This window comes from Hemiscyllium ocellatum, chromosome 5 (genome assembly GCF_020745735.1).
Source record: "Hemiscyllium ocellatum isolate sHemOce1 chromosome 5, sHemOce1.pat.X.cur, whole genome shotgun sequence".
In the NCBI taxonomy this organism is placed as follows: domain Eukaryota; kingdom Metazoa; phylum Chordata; class Chondrichthyes; order Orectolobiformes; family Hemiscylliidae; genus Hemiscyllium; species Hemiscyllium ocellatum.
This window is the reverse complement of record NC_083405.1, coordinates 93,636,873-93,659,838: the sequence shown is the minus strand read 5'-3', so window position 1 is coordinate 93,659,838 and position 22,966 is coordinate 93,636,873. Positions and strand designations below refer to the sequence as shown.

The 22,966-nt window shown below is 41.0% G+C and overlaps 1 protein-coding gene across 1 annotated transcript in view; it reads right to left on the bottom strand.

Moving 5' to 3' along the window:
• The window catches only part of spag6 (sperm associated antigen 6), a 188,355-nt gene extending 165,688 nt beyond the window's left edge, over positions 1-22,667 (bottom strand). Inside the window, exons 1-2 of the mRNA XM_060825574.1 lie at positions 22,619-22,667; positions 19,874-19,969 (exon numbers count right to left, since the gene is read on the bottom strand). Coding sequence (XP_060681557.1) covers positions 19,874-19,969; positions 22,619-22,643 — 121 coding nt within the window. The 5' untranslated portion in view covers positions 22,644-22,667. The remainder of the gene's footprint in view (positions 1-19,873; positions 19,970-22,618) is intronic.
• Positions 22,668-22,966: the final 299 nt, after the last annotated feature.

Below are 22,966 nucleotides of genomic sequence, written 5' to 3'. Positions count from 1 at the left end.
ACGCTTCCAGGAAGAGAAAAACATATGCCATTCCGTCCTCTATATCTGGAACATCTAATGTTCTAATAAACAAAAGATCTTAAAATTAAAGGAATATAAATTTCAGAATAACATGTTTACATTTTCTTTGAATTGTCATTTGTGCCTCGTATTGCCTTTATTGAAGTTGTTGCTAGAATACCTGAACCTTAACCAAAAAGCTAAGGCTTAGATAAAAGCAAATTACTACGGATGCTGGAATCTGAAACCAAAAGAGAAAATGCTGGAAAACCTCAGCAAGTCTGGTAGAATCTGTAAGGAGAGAAAAGAGCTGACGTTTCAAGTCTAACTGACCCTTTGACAAACATCAGCTCTTTTCTCTCCTGACAGATGCTGCCAGCTGAGATTTTCCAGCTAAGGCTTAGAATTTGTCTTCATCATTTTTTACCATAGTTTTGAGATTATTAGCCAAATTCAGACTGTACAGTCTAAACATATATAAAGTACTTATTTTTCCAGAATACATCAATATTATTCAGTCGGTGAACTGTTGGAATTTTTCTCATTTAATTCTAGAATTATTCATTTAGAGTTTTTTAATTAGTTGAAAAAAAACTAATGGGCATGTTATAAACCTTTCATTCAATTAAAGTTTATTGACAAGAACTTGCTTACATGGATGATTATGTGCTGGGACTGTGGGCAGAACTTTCCCCTCCTTGGTGTGATATGAGCAATGGTGAGCAAGTTTAGAAAATACAATTGGTCTCCTATAACGCTTGCTTCTTTAATGTGAATTGACTTTAACGCGATTAAAGAAGTTGGATTGTTATTTGTAGAATGCAAACTTTCCTTACCTGTATTAGCTGTGATTTGATTCTGTCCCCATTAGTTTAAATGGTGTAGCTATTATGCGATTTTCTTATAATATTAGATCGTACAACAACAGAACCATCCCATTATATCAGAACCATTGGCATCGGCTGAATAAAAAAAATCAGAATCTCAACGTCAAGGGAAGATATTCCCCTCAAGCATTAAACGGCAACTTCAGAATCTCATTAAAGCCCCAAATGATCGCATTTATATGCTACTTGTAATCCTCTCCTCCTTCACCAAGAAACTAGATGTGCACAAAGTAAATCTGCATGGGTGTCTGATGACTGCAAGTTGCTGAATGCTTCTCCCTGCTATCATCAAACTGCTTCTTCACAATAATATCTTTGCCTACTCTAGCACCACCATTCTCCACAGCTTTCATTCATGCAAGTCGACATCAGCAAACCACCAATGTCACACACCATTTCAGCACTTCACTTTCGAGCTCAGGAAGAGCTATGACTTTATGTCAGGTCACTTTGCCTGTGAAGGCACATGTGTATCTATCACATACATCTGTGCCAGATGCACCTTGTGGCTCTTAGATTGGTTTCTTAGAGCTCACTTACTAATTTCAGCACTGATTTACAGCTGCCAGCCTTTGTAACCTGCATTGCTCTTTGGCATAGGGAGAGGCAGTCAGCTTGTCATAAAAGAGCACCAAACAGTGAAGCAGATAGAAATGTCACAGTGTGGCACCATGCTACACTCATGTCACTCCTGCCCCACATGTCAACAGTTTATGTGACAAGAAACTGTACGCGCTTCAAACAAAAAGGCTGAGCATGAACGTCAAAGGGGAGCAGTCCCCAGCAGGGTGAAGGGAGACTATGGTCAGTCAGGCCTTATTAGAGGTTAGTGATCTATGTCTTTGTAGTCCAGAGACTGATCCACAATTCCTGCAGGTCAGGTTTAACCAGTCCAGGCATTTCAAGTAGGTCAGTTAGGATATGGGGAGACTTCAGTCCAGGGGAGGCAATTTTTCTGACAATGAGGCAAAAAGAGGGATTGAGAATGATGGAAGTGAATATAAGAGCAGTCGTGTTGATGTAATAGCACGAGAAGCGATGAGGTGTCCTCGTAAGTGAGTAAGATGTGTAGAGGGCAGGTATAATTAACAGTGGTTTGGGAGGATGAAATGGGTGAGAGTCACTGAGTGAACATGATATATGCAATACTGAAAGCTGTAATCCATAAGCCTTGTCAAGAGGCATCGTAGCGACAGAGTTAGAGTGCGTGACGGCCCTGTGAGCATGAGGTAGCAGAGAGAAAATGGTGGCTTTTGCCATTGTGTTTCACAAACATTCACAGATCTTCTCACTGCACTGCAGGGGCATCCACTTTCATCTGGGCCATAATACTGACCAATTTGAGTTCAGGCTGGCTTACTTTAGTGGTGTAAACTCCTTGGCATACTACAGGAAATTTACTGCCCATCTCTCCACCACCCTGTTTACCAAGACGTCCATGTTCCTATTCATGAAGTAGGGACAGAGTTTCCTTTCCTATTGGCTATGTCTTTAATAATAACGATTGAGCACTGCACAGTGCACAGGACAGCTCGCAGTTTGCAGCATTTAAAGTGGTGCCAACAACTGAAAGCCAGAAGGTTCAATACTTGCATTTCTCCTGCTGTGTAATTCCCATACTCATTAGATCACCCAGCAACATGCCCTGGTATTCATATATTCTATCTCATGTGTACACCTCTAGCTGACTGCAAAAAACCTCCTGATATTAAAATAATCATAAACTTTTTGCTTTCTCCCTTATTCCACAACAGCAAAGGACTACAGCAAGACCAGCAAACCTGTGTTCCCAGAGTCTCCTCAGAGACATGATTTACATAATTAGGCCAGTAACAACATAGCCAGTGGACTCTGGTGCTACTGAGGTCATCAAGGCTGATGATAGGTCACTGCACTATGGCTCTTTTCAATTTCTTGCTCATCCGCTTCCTGAGGTGTAGCAGGTGAAGTGGAAGCCACACATGGTGTAATGGTATACTTCCTGCATTCATCCCTACCATGCCACTAACCACAGTTCAATCCTATCCTCTTTTATTAACTCAAATACCCATGAACCCCTACCTGAACAACCTCAATGCAGCCAGGATAAACTGAAAGCGCAACCCCACTCCAATAGTGAGAAGGTCTGCCACCATCTCAGATACTGGAACTGTGTGAACTTTAAAGATTAATTCAAAGCAGGCTCAAGATGTTATGAGTCACTGGGCATGAGACAGAAGCACTCAGATCAGAAAGGAAGGGTGGCTTGTGTGCCATCTCCTTGTTCAGAGATGAATTGTCATTCAATGGATTCAGATGAGGATGTCAATAGGGTGGCTTTCAGGAGAACATTGATTATGCACATCAAAGCACTTTAACGTATTGATAGATTTATGAGACAACATCAGTCAAGCAGGCATCCTAGACTAGATATGTCAGGGTTCCATCTGTCACTTTAAATAGGTCTTAGTTCCTTGTAACTTAATCTTAAATGGTTAATGGCTATTTAGAGTTTAGGTGAGTATAATGTAGACAGTCTCACTGTTTCTCTTCTTTCTTAAAATATTAGCCTGATGTTCAAAGCATAGAAGGTATCTACTGCTGTTTTAGTAAGGGTCAAGGAAATGACACACTTGTCATGCATAATCCATCAATTTTGGGTTTGGGTGACTAAACACAACCTGACATACCTATCACCAAGCAGCCCAACTTTCAGTTTCCTGGACCAAAGTGGGATGGCAACAGGGGCTGCAGTTCTCCAACATCCAAATTCCCTTGATCCGGTGTAATTTACCTACTGGTGCAACAGGCCCACAACAGACAAGATCTCCCTATTTGTAAAAAATCCCCGAAACATCTGGATAACAAGAATACTTATGCAGACTGCTTCTTATTGACTTCAGCCCTTCCTTCAACACCAAACAAACTCATCTCCAAACTCTGAGACCTAGGTTTTGGCTCTCCCCCTCTCTAACTGGATCCTTGACTTCCTGACCTGTAGACCACAAATCAATAAGAATAGGCAACAACACCTCTTCCACCATAATCTTCAACACTAGTGCCCGACCAGGCTGCATACTCAGCTCCCTGGTATATTCCTCATGCACTCAAATGCATGACCAAATTTCACCTCAACTCCATTTACAAGTTTGCTGATAACACCACCATTTTAGGTTGAATCTCAAACAATAAGACAGAATAAAGAAAGCGATTGAGTGCCTAGCAGCATGGTGAAAAGACAACAATATGTCCATCAACATCAGCAAAATGAAGGAACTGATCTTTGACTTCAGGAGGCTGAGTGGAGGGCAGGCCCCCACATTCATCAGTGGTACTGAAGTGGAGGTGGTCAAAAGCATCAACTTTCTGGAAGTGATGATCACCAATCTGTCCTGGTGCACCTACGTTAATGTGTCAGTCAAGAAAGCACAACGTCTCTGCTTCCTCAGGAGGCTCAGGAAATTCAGCAAGTTCACAATGACTCATCAGTTTTTATAGATGCACCATAGAAAGCATCTCATCTGAGAGCATCACAGCATGGTATGACGACTGCTTTTCCCAAGAAACTACCGGATGAACACAGGCCAGTCCATCACCCAAAATAACTTTTCATCCACTGACTCCACCTATACTTCCCACTGCCTCGGGAAAGCAACCAACACAATCAAAGATCCCTCCCACATCAGATATACTCTTTTCTCCCTCTTCTGACAGGCAGAAGATACATAAGTTTGAAAACATATATAAACGGCTTCTTTCCCAACTGTTACCAGAATTTTGAACAGACCTCCCAAATGTTAATGTTAGTCTCTCTCTCTGCAGCTATACCACTGTATTCTGCACTCTGTTCTGCAAGCCTGATGCACTTGGTATTGTAGAATCTGCCTTCATAGCACGGAAAACAACACTTTTCACTGTATCTCCGCACATGTGATACAATAAATAGGCCAAACAAACATCCAGATAGCATGCAGTGATTATGTGAATCTGCAGTGAGGTTTTTATTTATTCATGTATGGAACATGGGCTTTGCTGCCTTGGCCAGTATCTATGACCATTGAGAAGGTGGTGGTGAACTGCCTTCTAGAACCACTACAGTCCATGTGCTGTCAGTAGATCCACAATGGGGAGACGATGGCCTTGTGGTTTATCATTACATCATTAATCCAGAAATCCAGGTAATATTCTGGGAACCCAGGTTCAAATTCCACAAACTGAATTCAACAAAAATCTGGAAATAAGAGTCTCAGAATGACCATCAAACCAATGTCAATTATCAGGAAAAGCTCATCTAGTTCCTTTAGGGAGGGAAATCTGCCATCCTTACTTGGTCTAATCTCCATGTGACTCCAGACCCAGAGCAACTACCTTAAAAGTTAACTACTCTTTGGGCAATTAGGGATGGACAATAAATGCTGCCCTGGCCAATGAAACCCACATTCAATGCCTTTAGGGAGGGAATTCCAAGATTTTGACTACTGACAGTGAAGGACTGACAATATATTTCCAAGTCAGGATGGTGAGTGGCTTAGAGGTAAAATTGCAGGTGATGGGTGTTCCCATGTACCTGCTGCCCTGTCCTTCTAGATGGAAGTGGTCATGAGTTTGAAAAGTGCTGATAAAGAATCTTCAGTGAATTTCTGCAGTGCATCTTGTAGATAGCACACACGGCTGCTGCTGAGTGTCTGTGGTAGAATGACTGAATGTTTGTGAATGTGGTGCTAATCAAACAGCTGTTTTGTCCTGAATGGTGTAAAGCTGCTTGAATGTTGTTAGAGATGCACTCATCAAGACAGGTGGGGAGTGTTCCTTCATACTCTTGACTTGTGTCTTGTGGATGATGGACAGGCTTTAACATAATTGTGATGGAACATGTTTAGACTGTTCCAAATATGATCACAGGCCTCCAAGGACAATCTACAAGTATTAACAGATATACTAGGAATTCTAATAATTGCTGTCACATTATTTAATGTCTTAAAAAAGGAGGCAAATGTCTCGGAAGGAGGTGAATGTTGTTCCTCTTTTCAAGAAGGGTAACAGGAAAATTCCTGGCAATTACAGACCAGTCAGTCTTAAGTCTGTGGTCAACAAAGTTTTGGAAAGAATTCTGAGGGATAGGATTTATCACTATTTGACAAAGTATAGTGTGATTCAAGCAGTCAATATGGCTTTGTGAGAGGCAGGTCATGCCTCACAAATCTTATTGAGTTCTTTGAGGAGATGTCAAGACAGGTTGACGACGGTCAAACAATGGACGTGGTGTATATGGACGTCAGCAAGGCATTTGATAGGGTTCCCCATGGTAGGCTCATTCATTAAGTCAGGAAGTATGGGATACAGGGAGATTTGGCTATCTGGATTCAGAATTGGTTGGCTGACAGAAGGCAGAGAGTGGTTATAGAGGAAAGTATTCTGCCTGGAGGTCAGTGTTGAGTGGGATCCCGCAGGACTCTGTTCTTGGACGTCTGCTCTTTGTAGTTTTATAAATGACTTGGATGAGGAAGTTGAAGGGTGGGTTAGTAAATTTGCAGATGACACAAAAGTTGGAAGTGTCATCAATAGTATCGAGGGCTACTGCAGGCTGCAGCACGACATAGACAAGATGCAGAGTTGGACTGAGAGATGGAATTCAACCTAGATAAATGCAAAGCGATGCATTTTGGAAGGTCGAACTCGAATGCTGAATATAGGATTAAAGACAGGATTCTTGGCAGTGTGGAGGAACAGAGGGATCTGGATGTGCAAGTACATAGCTCCCTCAAAGTTGCCACCCAGGCGGATAGGGTTGTTAAGAAAGCATATGGTGTTTTGGCTTTCATTAACAGGGGGAATCGAGTTTAAGAGCCACGAGGTTTTGCTGCAGCTCTACAAGTCCCTGGTGAGACCGCACTTGGAATATTGTGTCCAGTTCTGGTCACCCTACTATAGGAAAGATACAGAGGCTTTGGAGAAGGTGCAAAGAAGATTTACCAGGATGCTGCCTGGACTGGAGGGCTTCCCTTAAGAAGAAAGAACATAGAATATAGAACAATACAGCGCGGAACAGGCCCTTCGGCCCTCGATGTTGCGCTGACCTATGAACTATTCTCAGATCATCCCCCTACATTATCCCAAAATCATCCATATGCTTATCTAAGGATTGTTTAAATCTCCTTAATGTGGCTGAGTTGACTACATTAGCAGGTAGGGCATTCCATGCCCTTACTACTCTCTGCGTAAAAGGTTGAATAAGTTTGGACTTTTCTCTCTGGAGAGAAGGAGGAAGAGAGGAGACCTGATCGAGGTGTACAAAATAATGAGAGGAATAGGTAGAGTCAATAGCCAGACACTTTTCCCCAGGGCAGGATTGACTGGTACGAGAAGTCATAGTTTGAAGATATTAGAAGGAAGGTATAAAGGGGACGTCAAAGGTAGGTTCTTTACGCAGAGGGCTGTGAATGCACGGAATGCGTTGCCAGTTGTGGTGGTGGAAGCAGAGTCATTGGGGACATTTAAGCGACTGCTGGATATGCAAATTGATAGGGGTAAGTAGGTTAAGTTACAATATTTTACATTAGGATTAAATCTCGGCACAACATCATGGGCCTAAAGGCCTGTTCTGTGCTGTAATTCTGTTCTATGTATGTTCTAAAAGGGGCATCATTGTGTAAGTTGTTCATAATAAACAATTTCTCAATTAAGGAAAACATTTGTGAAACTCTTCCTTTTTTCTCATTGATCAATGAACTGTTTAGGAAAAAGAAATGAAATAATTTACACAGCAAAGAACAATTGTGACGATCAATGGCAGTAACGTTAATTTTGCAGGTGAGTTGCTCGGCTACATAAACCACAGCTGATGATCTGGCAACTGCGTGATGCCTTTGTTGTGAATTCAAAGACCAGTTCCAGTTGTTGCAGACCTACATTTCATATCAGTAACAGCTGTATTTGATTGGGCAAGAGTAACATTGCGATTGAGAACAACTTACAGTGCAACATTAAAAAATTATGTATAGACAAAAATTGATTAAATTGGCAAGAATTCAAATAAGTTTTCTACTGACATAACAGTTAAGGAAAAACTCATCTTCTTCTGAAGTATATAATATTGTTAATCTGCTGTATAATACTATGCCTTCTCTCCATCATAGGTGGGAGATGCAGTGCACAATGTTCAGTACCATTCACAATTCCTCAAATAGCCATATGCAGCAAGACCTGGATAACACTGCAACTTGGGATAATAAATGACAAATAATATGCATTCATACAAATCATGTTTTGATTCCTAATTAGTAATGGAAATGGTGGACAGCAGTGGATTCCCCTCCCAACCTATTCTTGTTTCTTCCCCAAAATCACCTTTCACTTCTCCAAAATCAGAACACCAATTTAACATCAATAACTTAAGTTATCTTTAAGATGTATATTAGAAAAGGCTGATAAAACCTCACTGTTGTGCAATTTAGCTGTATTTTACAGCACCACTTTATTTTTCCATATATCTGTGTCATTTGAAAAAGGGCTAATACAAAACATTCCTCTATATAGCTTTAAATTGAGGGGTGATAGATACAGGACAGATGTCAGAAATAGTTTATTTACTCAGAGTAGTGGGGGTGTGGAACACATGGCCTGCAACATTAGTAGACTTGCCAACTTTAAGGTCATTTAAATGATCATTGGATAGGCATATGGATCCCCAGCCTCATTTCTGATGAAGGGCTTTTGCCCGAAACATCGATTTTCCTGCTGCTCGGATGCTGCCTGACCTGCTATGCTTTTCCAGCACCACACTCTTAACATATGAACAAGAATGGAATAGTGTAGGTTAGATGGGCTTCAGATTGGTTTCACAGGTCGGCGCCACATCGAAGAGCCTGTATTGTGCTGTAATGTTCTTTGTTCTATGTTCTGTACATGCACATTTTTCATGGGAATACTGCTATATGATGGCAGTATCAGACTATAATATCATCCAATTGACTCATCCTACAAAGTACTTTTAGGTTAACCCTCCAGTATTTTGCCCAAGTGAGCTTTCTTGATATATGTGAGAAGACTTGAGAAGAGCCACACAGATTAATTCATATTCTCACCTAATACAAGCCACAGTGTCAGGATAAGTGAGGAGCGTACTGAGCAGTGTATACCTCTGTCATGCCCTGTAACTTAACATTACTACATTTTTCCTAAATCATTAATGCTCTGTAACCTTCAATCTGAAAGTAGTAATTGATTTATTAATAACTTCCAACTCACTGAGGCGGCTCCAGACCGATCCACATGCGAAAATGTGAAAACTCTGCTCACATTCTGACAACTGTGATGATTCATGGTATTCTAAAATATTTAACGACATTATAAATAAACAACCCAAAATAGTTTTTATAAAAGTCAATTTTTCCTAACTCCCAATGTTAACGGATCATTTAAAAACTTCCAGGATCCAAATACGGATCAGTATCTTTGCCAAGAATTAAACAGTTCTCCTTAGGCCAGATCCTATCTGTGCACCAGCTTTGTTTAAATCTGCCTACTAATTCTTGAGATGTAATGCCCATAAACAGATGAAACGTAGAGACACAAAACATTATATCCATCCACTTTCAGTGGATTGGACATTTAGAAGAAATGTTTTCACTCAGAAGATTGTGAGTCTTTGAAACTGACAACCTTGTCGATGCTTCATCTCAGACAAACTTTTGGACTCTCAGGGAATCCAGGACTGAAGGGAGTAGGTGGGAATGTGGAATTTAGGCATTAGACTAGACATGATTGCACTGAATGACAGACTAGATTCAAAGGAGTCATATCATTTATTACTGTCCCTACTTCTAAGGCGAATTGCAATACAAGCCAAATGTTTATACAACATGTATCATACAGCAATGAGAAACAAAATCAGCCACTGACTAAGTTAATTCCAATTTAAGTTGCCCCAAATGAAATCAGCTAACTCAGTAAAGGCCTCATGGGTAAACTTTGAGTGGGTGATATGTATGTTGAGATGCAGTAAGTACATCTTTAACACATGTGGTCACCAGGATAGCCCTTACATTTCTTCTAATAGGAGAGATTGAGATGAATCAACCTTTCACAGATCACCAATATCTAATGGTTGTACATTCTGCAGTGAATCACACCTAAACTGACTAGGTTTTCATCTTTCAGGAATGCTGCAAACATTAGCAAAATAATCTCTACGAATATAAAACAGATACTCTTCTTGCTGTTTACTCTAAGTTATAGTAATGTGGTGACTGTAGCACTTGGCTACAACTTGGAGGTCATAAATTTCAAGCAAGCCATAATGTGATTTGAACTTAAGTTGTGTGCAAGCCCCAGTGATGAAAGTGACTGAAAGCTGCTGGATTGTCATACTCATATCAGTTTATCATTAATAAGTGAATTGGTTGACGAAGTATCCGGCCCGAAACATCGACTCTCCTGCTCTTCTGATGCAGCTTGACCTGTTGTTCTCCATATTTTATTTACTTTTACTATCTTCTGACACAGGCCAGCAACCCAACAAATTGACATCAGCCACATTATTCTCATAGAAAATACACAATTCTTGTACGGGCTTATCATCCTCAAAAGGTCCCTATTTTCTGTAATTTAATATCAATTCCTGCAGCCTAAGTAATTGTTACTACCTCTTATTTTTGTGACCGGTCATTTTCTGCACTGACTGTAATTTGGACCAGGTTCTGTTGTATCCTTGTTACTGCATAAATTTAAAATAAAACAAATCTTTAAAAGCTTAACTTCTCAACTAAACATTTATCCCTCTTGTTCTTAAATGTAGTTGTTTTTGTAATGATGGCCTTCTTGCATTTCAGGACACTTTTCCTGAATCCATTTTTAATAATTTAGTTTTAACTCTAAAATTATTCCACTTCTTGTGGATTTCCATAGCCAAGATTTCCTACACACCATATCAGTTTTTTTATGGTGTTCAACACTTTCATCAAACCATTTCTTTTATTCCCGCAAAATAAGCCATGATTACTCAGCCTCTCATCAAGTTTAGTCTCATCAACTCAGGTATCTTGGTGAAACATCACAGAACTTTTGCCAAAGTACTAAGGTGATTACTTAGAGCCCATTATTAACGATGAGCTTGTGGAGTACTTGGAAGTGCATGGTAAAATAGAGCTGAGTCAGCACAGCTTTGTCAAAGGCAGATCATGCCTGACAAATCATTAGAATTCTTTGAGGAGGTGACAAAAAAGTCAGACAAAAGATCTGGAGGAAAGAACTAAGGGTGTTGTTGCTAAGTTTGCAGATGACACAAAAAATGGTGGAGGTACAGGTCGTGTTGAGGAAACAGGAAAACTGCAGAAGGACTTGAACAGGCTAGGAGAGTGGACAAAAAAGTGGCACATGAAAGAAATGTGGGAAAAGGTGAGGTTATACACTTTAGTAGGAAGAGTAGAAGCATAAACTATTTTTTAAATTGGAAAAGGTTTCAGAAATCTGAAGCATACAGGGACTTGGGAGTCCTAATTCAGGAGTCTCTGAATTCAATTGGCAGTTAGGAACACAAATGTAACGTCAGCATTCACTTGAAGAGAGTTAGAATACAAGAGCAGAGATGTACTGCTGAGGCTGTATAAGTCTCTGGTCACACTGGATTTGGAATATTGTGAGCAGTTTTTGGCCCCATATCTAAGGAATGATGTGCTGGGATTAGGGAGAGTCCAGAGGAGGTTTATAAAAATGATCCCCAGGGATGAAGGGCTTGTCACATGAGAAATGTTTGTGGACTTTCGGTCTGTATTCAATAGAGTTTAGAAAGATGATTGAAACTTACAGAATACTGAGAGGCCTGGATAGAGTGGACATGGAGATAGTCCAACTATTAACACTGAACAGGACTGGGGCCAGCACCTCAAAAAGAAAGTACTACCCATTAAAACTGAGATAAGCAGGAATTTCTTCAGCCAGAGGGTGGTTAAACTGTGAACCCATTCTCATAGACTGTATTAAGAGACAGATTGACAGATTCTTGATTGGCAAGGGGATCAAGGGTTACAGGGAGAAGGCAGGAGAATGAGGTTGAGAAACTTATCAGTCAAGATCAAGTGGTAGAGCAAACTCAATGGGCCAAATGGCCTAAATTGGCTTCTTTAGTTTATTTCTAAAACTCGACAAAATATTCCCAAATTAGATCAAAGAGGATGCCCTCTTAAGAACTTGGCCCATATCCCTCTAAACCTTTCCTATTCATGTACCCATCCAGATCCCTTTTAAATGTTGTAATTGTACCAAACTCCACCACTTCTTCTGGCAGCTCATTCCAAACACGCACCACCCTCTACGTGAAAAAGTTGCCCCATAGGTCCATTTTATATCTTTCCCCTCTCACCCTAAACCTATGCCCTCTAGTTCTGGACTCCCCCACCCAGAGAAAAGACCTCGTCTATTTATCCTATCCATGTCCCTCGTGATTTTATAGACCTCTATGAGGTCACCCCTCAGCCTCCAATGCTCCAGGGAAAACAACCTTAGCCTATTCAACCTCTCCTTATAGCTCAAATCCTCCAACCCTGGCAACATCCTCATAAATCTTTCCTGAACCAAAGAAAACTATTTGCAAAGATGTAGTGATTTTTGTTGCACACAGACAACCCCTTTCCCAAGCATCTGTTTTGAAAGTGGTGTCAAGTTAAGAGAATTCCCAAGCATCCAAGAATAGCTTTGTCATCAAGCACAATATGCAGCCAATCATGTTGAAATATTCTCAGAGCCCACTAACCAAGAAGTAAAACCACTGAATCCCTTCACCTCTCATTTAAAATTTACAGATGCCAAAACAAATGGTTGGCATATTCATATGGCATTTACATAGAAGCTAAAATTTCATAAAGCACAAAATAAACTTGAAGGATATGCTATTTCTTAGTCTACATTAAAAAATGACTTTTTGTAGACATAAAATTATTCTTTCTGGCCGAAAGAAACTGTTTAGCTGTACTTATGAATTCAGTACACCATTAAAAACACAGTTTATATCTCATTATACTTATGACTGAGACTAAAAGCACAATTTTAACTCAGTGCAAATGTATAGGTTTAAATTCATGCCCTAAGAGCAAAGAGTAGAAGTTGACTTTGCATTAAAAGTAATCTGAATTATCTTCAAAGGTATACATGCTACAGAAGCATAGAATCTCCAGCAACAACCTCCAAATTTCCACATTTAACTACACATGTGCAGACTCCAGAATCTGCTCAGTCTCAGAGAAGTCAGAACATAATAACCTGATGGTTTCACCATCCTTACTGCAACAAAAACTGAACCATTATGACTAATTGTAAGACAGTGAAACCAAGCACAACTTGGCAAGACAGTGGTAGAAAGGTATTGATATTGAATTAACAATCTAAAGCATCAGGCTAACATTCCCATATAAAAGCAAAATACCGTAGATGCCGGGAATCTGAAATAAAAACACATTTTTAAAAGACCTCCTCCATGTTAAACATAACTTGGAAGAAGTATTCAGGGAGGTAAGCCATGGAATGTACTCTAGCTGGGTGACTTCAATGTTCATCACCTAGTGTGGGTCAGTAGCACCATTCATGACACCTCAGATGCTGAAGAATCTGGTGTCCACGTGCAGCAACATCCGGCATCAAAGCTTGTGCTGATAAATGGCAAGTAACATTTGCATCATACATGTGCCAGACAATGACCATCTCTAACATGAGAGAAACTGTCACTCCTTTATGTTCAGTAGCATTAACATTGCTGAATTTTCCAACATACCAATGGTTATTATTAATAGGAAACTGAACTGGACAAGGCATATAAATACTGTGGTGCAATGAAAGGGAAGATCTGGACCCCACAGGGTTTTGGGGGGGGGGGGGGGGGTGTCCCTCTGTTCCACGATTGATCAATAAACACTAGCAATCAGTCTGGTTCTTTAAGACTTCATACTTTATTTCTCACGGCCGGGCACAGATTATCCAGAAACACAGAAGATAAACACTTCCATGTTCCTCACAGGAATTGCACACATGGCTTAAAGCAAAGACATTTTTAAACTTTTCTTAAAAAGAGGTACAGGCCACAAACATTTTTTTTGTGGATTAGGTTAGATTACTTAACTTACAGTGTGGAAACAGGCCCTTTGGCCCAACTAGTCCACACCGACCTTCCGAAGAGCAACCCACCCAGACCCATTGCCCTACATTTACCCTTTCACCTAACACTATGGGCAATTTATCATGGCCAATTCACCTAACCTGCACATTTTTGGACTGTGGGAGGAAACCAGAGCACCCAGAGGAAACCCACGCAGACACGGGAGAATGTGCAAACTCCACACAGATTGAGGTGGGAAATGAACCCGGGTCTCTGGTGATGTGAGGCAGTAGTGCTAACCAGTGTGCCACCGTGCCACCCAAACAACTCCAAACAGTTCTTTCAAACAATTACCAATCAATTTAACAAAATGGTTTTACAGATAACAACTTAACCCAATGATATTTTCTGGGAACCAACCTTGTATTCTAAAATTTAAGTCATTGTTATCTCATGAACCGAGTTTTTGAAGGTCAGTTAGGATGGCCAGTAGTGTCTTGTCTAATCTAGTTATTTCTATGTTGTAAAGAAAGCATTGTCTGCTAATCTTTGTTGAGACAGACTGTGGTCAAGTCAATTATGCAGCTTTAAGCAAAAATGTCAATTTGCAGCCTAGAAGCCATTTTGTTATGTTATTTGCATTAAGAAGCCATTTTCATTTCCACCTAAGTTAGTAAGAATATGTATTAAGTGGTTGTTCCTGACAACTAGTTACCGCAGTCTGCATTCAGGTTTGAGACCCTCATAAGCATATCAGAAGCTGAGAATTCTGAGGTAAGTAACTCACCTTATTCCCAATGCCTGTCCCATCACCTACAAGATACAAATCAGGAGTCTAATGGAATACTCTCCTGGATGGATGCATTTCTGATAAACTTAGAAGTAGGTTTTATTGTCATGTGTACTCAAATACAGGTATATACGAGTACAGGGAAAAGTTTACAATGTCACCATTGACAGTGCCATCTTAGGTACAAAGTCCTCAGTAGAAAAACGAAATAAGTCAAAAATTCACATTACAGTTCAAGAAGCCCCATGCCATAAAGACCAAACAGACCACTCAACTGACACCCTATCTACCACCTGCAACATTCACTACCTTCACCACCAAGCACAATGGCAGCAGTGTACAACATCTGAAAATGTGTTGCTGGTTAAAGCACAGCAGGTTAGGCAGCATCCAAGGAACAGGAAATTCGACGTTTCGGGCCAGAGCCCTTCATCAGGAATGAGGAGAATGTGACATGCTCCTCATTCCTGATGAAGGGCTCTGGCCCGAAACATCGAACTTCCTGTTCCTTGGATGCTGCCTAACCTGCTGTGCTTTAACCAGCAACACATTTTCAGCTCTGATCTCCAGCATCTGCAGACCTCACTTTTTATTCTAGTGTACAACATCTGCAAGGTAAACTACAGTAACTCACTGAAATAACTGCAGAGGCCAGTATCCCATTGCCAAGTCATCCTTTGTTTACTTGTACACAGTACATTGGCTGCAGCCAGATCAGAATCAGTCCCTGAACTAAGATTCTAAACCTCCTGGCTTTATATATATATATTTTTCTTTCCTGGTTTTATATTTTCTTTTTTCCTGGCTACCGCCAAACAGTAGAAGTGCTTAATTTCTCCCCAGTACCAATGTTTGCATCTAACTATTTACCATGACAAGTAAACGGAGAACTTCACATACTTTGATTAACTTGTAAACTTTTGTAATGATTCAGGAAATAGCAGGGTTTGCTTTACAGTGTGCTATCCAGTGAGGCGTGACAATAGGTCTAAATCAGAACAGCACATTACTTGAAAGGGATCTTGTAGGTTATGATAATCCTGATTCTGCTGCATACATGTTTGGAAGATCCTGTTGTTTGAGATTTTATGAGTAATTACAATGCATCTTGCAGCTGGTATAGACTGCTGCCATTTTCATCATGGTGAAGGGAGTGAATGTTGAAGGTGGAACATGGAAAACCAATCAATTGGATGCTTTGTCCTGGATAGTATCAAACTTAGTCAGTATTGTTAGAGTTGTACATATCTGGGCAAATGGAAAGTATTCCATCATTCTCTTAATATGTGCCTTGTAGATGACAGACTTTGGGGAGACAGGAGTTTCGTTACTCGCCATAGAATCTGTAGCCTTTTATTGTAAAATGGAATTATCTATCGACATTATTGATTATTAATAACGGAGAGCCTAAGAAGGGGAGAGAAGAGAGTGGGGTATGAGTTTTGGAAGCCAGACAGGGAGGCACAAAAGAAGAGGGACATTATCTTGGAAAAGAGGCATGATGTCCAAATGCAGGTCAGATGATGCTTCTGAGTTATGTACCCCCACACTTCCTTTCATATTTTTAACAAAGTTGTTTAAATAAAATGAATTTATTCACATCCATATGTTTTTATTTCAAAATAGCATACGGGCTTCCGGTTTTGGTGCACATTAGCCTACCCTATTATTGGACCAGGTCAGGGATGAGTGGGGAGGCGGTGAGTTAGCCATGCATCATACTTTATATGCCCACCTCCAAGCAAAACACATCCAGCGGTAGACCATTAAATCCAGCCTCATTTGAATTTGAATTGAATTTATTGTCACGTGTACCAAGGCACAGTGAAAAGCTTTGTCTTGCAAGCAATACAGGCAGATCGGCAGTTCGCATAGTTAAGTAGCATAGATAAGTAAATAGCAGATAAACAGCAGCAAAAACAAAAACACAGGTATAGGCTAATGCTAAGAGTTTGTGAGTCGATTCAGTGTTCTAACAACAGTAGGGTAGAAACTGTTGCAAAACCAGCTGGTGCGTGTGTTCAAGCTTCTGTACCTTCTCCCCGATGATAGAGGTTGTAGAAAAACATTGCCAGGATGGGATGGATCTTTAAGAATGTTGGAGGCCTTCCCTTGACATCGGGCCTGGCAGATAGATTCTATAGATGAGTAGTTGGTCTTTGTGACTGTCCAGGCCGATTCCACCACTCTCTGTAACCGTCTGCGATCTTGAATGGTACAGTTGCCATACCAGATAGTGATACATCCAGACAGAATGCTCTTGATGGTGCACCTATAAAAGTTGGCTAGGGTATTCGCCATCAAGCCAAATTTCCTCAGCTGCCAGAGGAACAAGAGATGTTGTTGGGCCTTTGTAACCAGTGCGTCCACATGAAGAGTCCAAGAAAGCTTGTTGTGAATGGCCACTCCCAGGAGCATGACACTCTCCACTCGTTCCATCTCTGTGCTGTTAACGTGTTGGGAAGCATGAGTAACATCCCGCCAAAAGATAGCAGACAATGACATATCCCTCCCAGAATGTCTCAACAGCTTCTATGCTCCTTGGAGCAGAATTTCAGTGGAGAGGTAACACCTATTCCAACAAGTTCTGACGAACCTATCCCAACAGTCACTGCAGGTCAGATCAGTTTTTCTTCATGTGTATCCAAAGAAAGCGATGGGACCAGACAGAGTACCAGACCGTGCACTCAGAGCATGCGCAGATCAGCTGACAGAGGTCTTCTCGGATACCTTCAACTTCTCCCTGCAGCAGGCCACTGTCCCTGCCTGTTTCAAGAGGGCCAACATCATCCGTGTGCCTAAGAAGGCTCATGCAGCATGTCTCAATGACTACCGCCCTGTGGCCCTACCTTCGGTGGTCATGAAGTGCTTTGAAGCCTTAAACACTATTATCCCTTCGAGAGTGATTACTAAACTTAGTGATCTCGGACAAAACCCCACTCTCTGCAACTGGATCCTCAGTTTCCTGACCCACAGGCCACAATACGAACTTTGGTGAATTTTTTTTCCACATGGAGGGTTCTGCAAATTCTATTTACTGCATGGACTAGTAATTTTCATAGTTACAGTTGCTGCATGTTGTGTGTCAATAATTTGCTTAAATACTGGCAGGAAGATTGTTATGAAAGGTAGTAGTCCTATCTAGGTAGTCATCATGTAATGATAAAAGGGAGGAATGTAATGTTTACAGACTAAATTGGAATATCTCTCCCAGACATTGATGTAATATTAAAGAGTTAAACTGCACTGAGTGAACATTCTGGAAGTGGGTGGGGACAACATTCATGCAAGAATGCAAATCACCCACATGCCAATTAGATAGTCATTTGCGATTACTCTCCTACTATTATCAAATTAAACAATCATTCAATCTCTTCCCTTCATAAATGCTTGCATAAGCCATTCCTTGAAGCTAGGTATGTCGTACCTGCATGGTCTTGGGGAATCAGTGAGTCAGGAAATCGTCTGCATAACGATTCCTCAGGGTTAGTGTATTAGCATTTGCATTACCTCTGAAGATGATCGCATCCTACCATTGTACCTGGGGTAACATGTGACTAAAGGTAGCGAAGAATGCAATAGGTGAATGGGGGTGGGGATGGAGGTGATACGTCAGAGAGGAGGTTGGGGGAAGGTAGCAAAGAGTACAATAGGTGAATGGGGGTGGGGATGGAAGTGAAAGGTCAGAGGGGAGGGTGGAGCAGATAGGTGGAAAGGGAGCACTGGAGATGACCTGGGGTTGCAGTGAGAGAGAGACTCATTGGTTCTTGTAGAGAGAGGAGGAGAACTTCTTCAAGATAGGCATCCTTGCAAGAGGATCCGCAGTAAGGTTAAGGGCTTTTGCCTGAAACATCGATTTTCCTGCTCTTCAGATGCTGCCTGACCTGCTGTGCTTTTCCAGCACCACTCTGATCTAAACCTCCAGGCCATCTCCTCTGCTCCCTTCCCACATATCTGCTCCACCCTCCCCTCTGACCTTTCACCTCCATCCCCACCCCCATTCTACTCTTTGTTACCTTCTCTCCAACACCCCCCCCCCATTTATCTCTCCAGCCTGGATGTTTCCTGCCTCTACTCCTGATGAAGGACTTTTGCACGAAACATTGAGTTTCCTGCTCCTCAGATGCTGCCTGACCTGCTGTGCTTTTCCAGCGCCACTCTGATCTAAACTTTGGTTTCCAGCATTTGCAGTCCTCACTTTTGCCTAGTTGCTTTTAACCTTACTGCAAATCCTCTTGCAAGGATGCCTACCTTGAAGAAGTTCTCCTCCTCTCTCCACAAGAATCTCAGTGGGTCTCTCTCTCTCATTGCAAACCCCAGGTCATCTCCTCTGCCCCCTTCCCACCTATCCGCTCCACCCTCCCCTCTGACCTATCACCTCCAGATCCACCCCCATTCATCTACTCTACTCTTGCTACCTTCTCCCTAGACCCACCCCCTCCACACACCCCCCCCCCCCCCCCCCCCCATTTATCTCTCCATCCTGGAGGCTTCTTGCCTCTATTCCTGATGAAGGGCTTTTGCTGAAATATCGATTTTCCTGCTCCTTGGATACTGCCTGACCTGCTGTGCTTTTCCAGCACCACTCTGATCTAAACTCTGGTTTCCAGCATCTGCAGTCCTCACTTTTGCCTAACATATGACTGAGGCTGGGGGTTGGCTTGAGTGGCATGCGACTATGGGGGAACGACTAGCATATGTATAAGCACAGCCAAGTGACCTGTATAAAGGGAATGTGTTTAGTTTGTTCAGGGCCTCACTTTGACTTGACTTTGCTAGCCTGTGAAGAGGGTCAAAGGGTGTCACCTAGCTTGTGCAAGCTTTAATAAACTGTTTGCAGAAGTTAGTGTGTGTGAATTGCATCTCGTGTGCGAAACCTCGGGAAAAGAACTTAACAACTCCTGGACTTCAGTAAAGCACATGCATGTCTGCCTACTCAAAATATTTGAAGCTAAAATGTTACAAAACCATAAGTTTAAACGTTTAATACTTGCTCATAGTGGTACAGCTTTTATAGTATTGGATGGAAACTAATGGTCACTTCCTATTTTCACTAAGATCAGCAGCTTATGTACTTTTTACACAATGCAAATTTACCACTGAATGCTGAGCACAAAGTTGGTTACATCTTACCTGCATTCTGCAGTGTTTCAATATTTTGTGGCCTTGTTGCAAGTTCTGCAATTGTTTGTACAAATTGTGCTCTAGCCTTCTGGTACTGCTCAAAAACTGTTGGGGCAGAATTAAAATTAAATAAATTCTTCAAGCACAAGAATTCACACATTTTATGATATAACAACAGTCTTAACAGCACACACAATATTAGCTGTAGTTCTCTTGCTTTTGCGTCTGAAAGGCAATGTGTTCCTGTCTGGTCCCAGAGATTTTGGACACAAAACCTAGGCTGATACTTGTGTGCAGTCCTGAAAGACTGTTTCACTGTTGTAAAAGTGCTGTCTTTCAGATGAGCTGTTGCCTCTCTAGTTGAGGTCCATAAAAGATTCCATGGGCTGTTCGAATAACTGGGGAATTCTCTGGTCAACATTTACATCTCAAACAATATGTTCATTATCATACTATTAACTGTGGGAAATTGCTGCGCAGTTCCCTCCATTCACACAATGACTACAATTACCTAGACTTTAAAAATCTAATAGGTAAATCAATTTCAGACACTCTGAGTGGTGAACAGTATTATGCAAGCCTCTGCTTTATTTTATATAAGTAGTCGATGCTTAATCACATCAGAAAAAATAAGTAACTTTGCGTATACCCCCACACATCAAAGACAATAGCTTCCACCAAATCCATTTCCAAGAGTAGTCTTCAAAATAAGTCATTAATATTTAGAATTTCTGAAAGATTGTTACCTTGTAAAGCTAGTCTTTGAGTCATTGTGCCCGTACTAATGTAGATATCTAATGGATGAGAGCTGTTGCGGACTCAGACATCTGCAGCTGCTGCTACCACTGTTTCGCTCTATGTGTGTCCAAGACAACCAGTGAATTGTGCTGTGCTGCGGTTACCACGGCGACGAACCGGAAGGGGATACTCACCAAATCTTGGCCGAGGTCGCCACTTTATGATTGTGAGCTGAAGCGCGTGAGCGGACCAAGTGGCAGAGCATGGGCTCTTGTTTCATTATTTATTCCTTTTACTTTGTTCGCAAGTGTTCAGGGTGTGAGTTTGCAACTTGACGATCTCAAGCCCCTCCCGCTCCCCCCAAGCACACTCCGTTTTTGTTACTGACCCTGACTGACATGCACTGCTTTTTTTTTTACGAATTGTTCGCATTATCCTGCGTGGAGTAGCAGTAGCAGCAGCAGGAGCAGCAATCAGCCTAGGCTTTGTTACTGTGTAATCTGCCTATGCTCCCGATTCGACCACACAATGCAACATTTTCAGATGAAAAGAAATGATTGGCCGTTCCGTGCAATTTTCTCGAGTCGGTTTTCACTCGGACGTACACTAGGCAAGCAGATGATTGCACAATCAAGCTTGATCTCTTGGGGCGGGAAACATTTATACGAAGAACACAGAATAAAATGTGAATTCAGGAGTTTGAACGGTACAACATTCATATCTTGAAGGTTAAAGCGGAAATAGTTGAAGTGGTAGCAAACACAAACGGTAGCTGTATCTCAGGATTTTTCTGATCGTTCTGAATACAAACCTCTTTGCTCCACATAAAGTGGTTAGCAGCTGGTGTTTGGATTTGATTACAGACCATAGCGAAAAACCGTTTATATAGTCAACATAAAGCAACAAATAAATCTTGACTGGCGACCCTGTCCAGGCACATATCATTCTAGCTGTTTGCTCGTGCAGGAATAACACCATATACGTTAAAAAAAAATACAAAATTAACGATCATAACCTTTTTTCAGCGCAAACCTGTTAGTTATTTAATGTATGTAACTGTGAAAAAATAGTTCGGCGAGACCAATCCATATTCGCAATACTTACATCCATGTATTCCAAAGTTCAATTTTTTACCATTTGGAAAGTGCTAATATGAAAAATAGCAATTGAAAATAATAAAACAAAGAACTATCTATGGATGCTGGAAATATTAAACAGAAAAAGCGTTGAAGAAAAAGCGTTTACCTTTCGGGCACACTGACTCAAAACGTTAACTTAAATGACAACTGTGTCGATCTAACTCGTGCCTGTATTTTAACAGTTAATCGCATCTATTACTACTCAGAAGATATTTAATCTATTTTACATGTATATCAATTGCAATATTTTTTAATAATCGTGTATTTTGTAAAATTTACAAAGATATGAACGTATAGGCTCATATCCAGCTTTTTTATTATTTGTTTTATTATCTGATTTCAATGACGTTCTTATGAATCGACTACATCCACTCACATTTTAAAAGCATTTATTTTGGTAGGTAAAGGTCGCCTCCGTTGTCCATTGTTTCAAAACTGAAACATTTTCTGAGATTCAAGTGATTTGTTATTAAATGTATTGTTCAATTCCTTGGCATTCTGCGTTTATGTGTTGACTTCGAATCTCGCAATCACACTTTTTAGAACTTGAAACGATACTGTAATTAAAATATAGTATAAATGATTTAAGGTAAAAATTTAAAGTTGCATCGTTTTCCAAACTTTGTGAATTCTCTGCAATGTTCAGGATGGTTGCATTGAATGTAAAACAAGTGTTCTCTACAGCTGTATTTGGCTCTCATACAGATGACGCAGGCGCAAACGAAGGCGTACACTGTGCGCTGTTGCTCGCTCTGTGAGGAGCCATTAAGTTTAGTTTCTCTTTTTTGGTGATCGATGAAACAATTATCACATTTTACCAAACAGGTCAAAGTAAATCAATAACAAACGACGCAAAAATACTTGAAAATGCACTTACCTTTAAAATGTGAGGACCACCGCATGATATACTGGTGTGAGTAGCCATGTTTCCAAAATGCTGAATGGGGAAAGTGAAACTGTAAAGCCACTTTAGTAATTCTGGCCGCTTGAGATCGGAGTTAATCTGTTACAGGGGTAATTACGCATCAATCAACATTTCAAGGCCCGCCTCTATTATTCAGACGTCACAGTCTTGGGCTGTTGCAGTGCATCTCATTGACCCGGTGTTAGGCTGTCAATCAGGAGCTTTTGGCGTCATGAAATGGCTGTTAAAGGATGTCCGAAGTAATTTTTAAAATGAGGACGGTGTATTCTTCAAATGTCTCCCTGAGAATTCAATTTACGC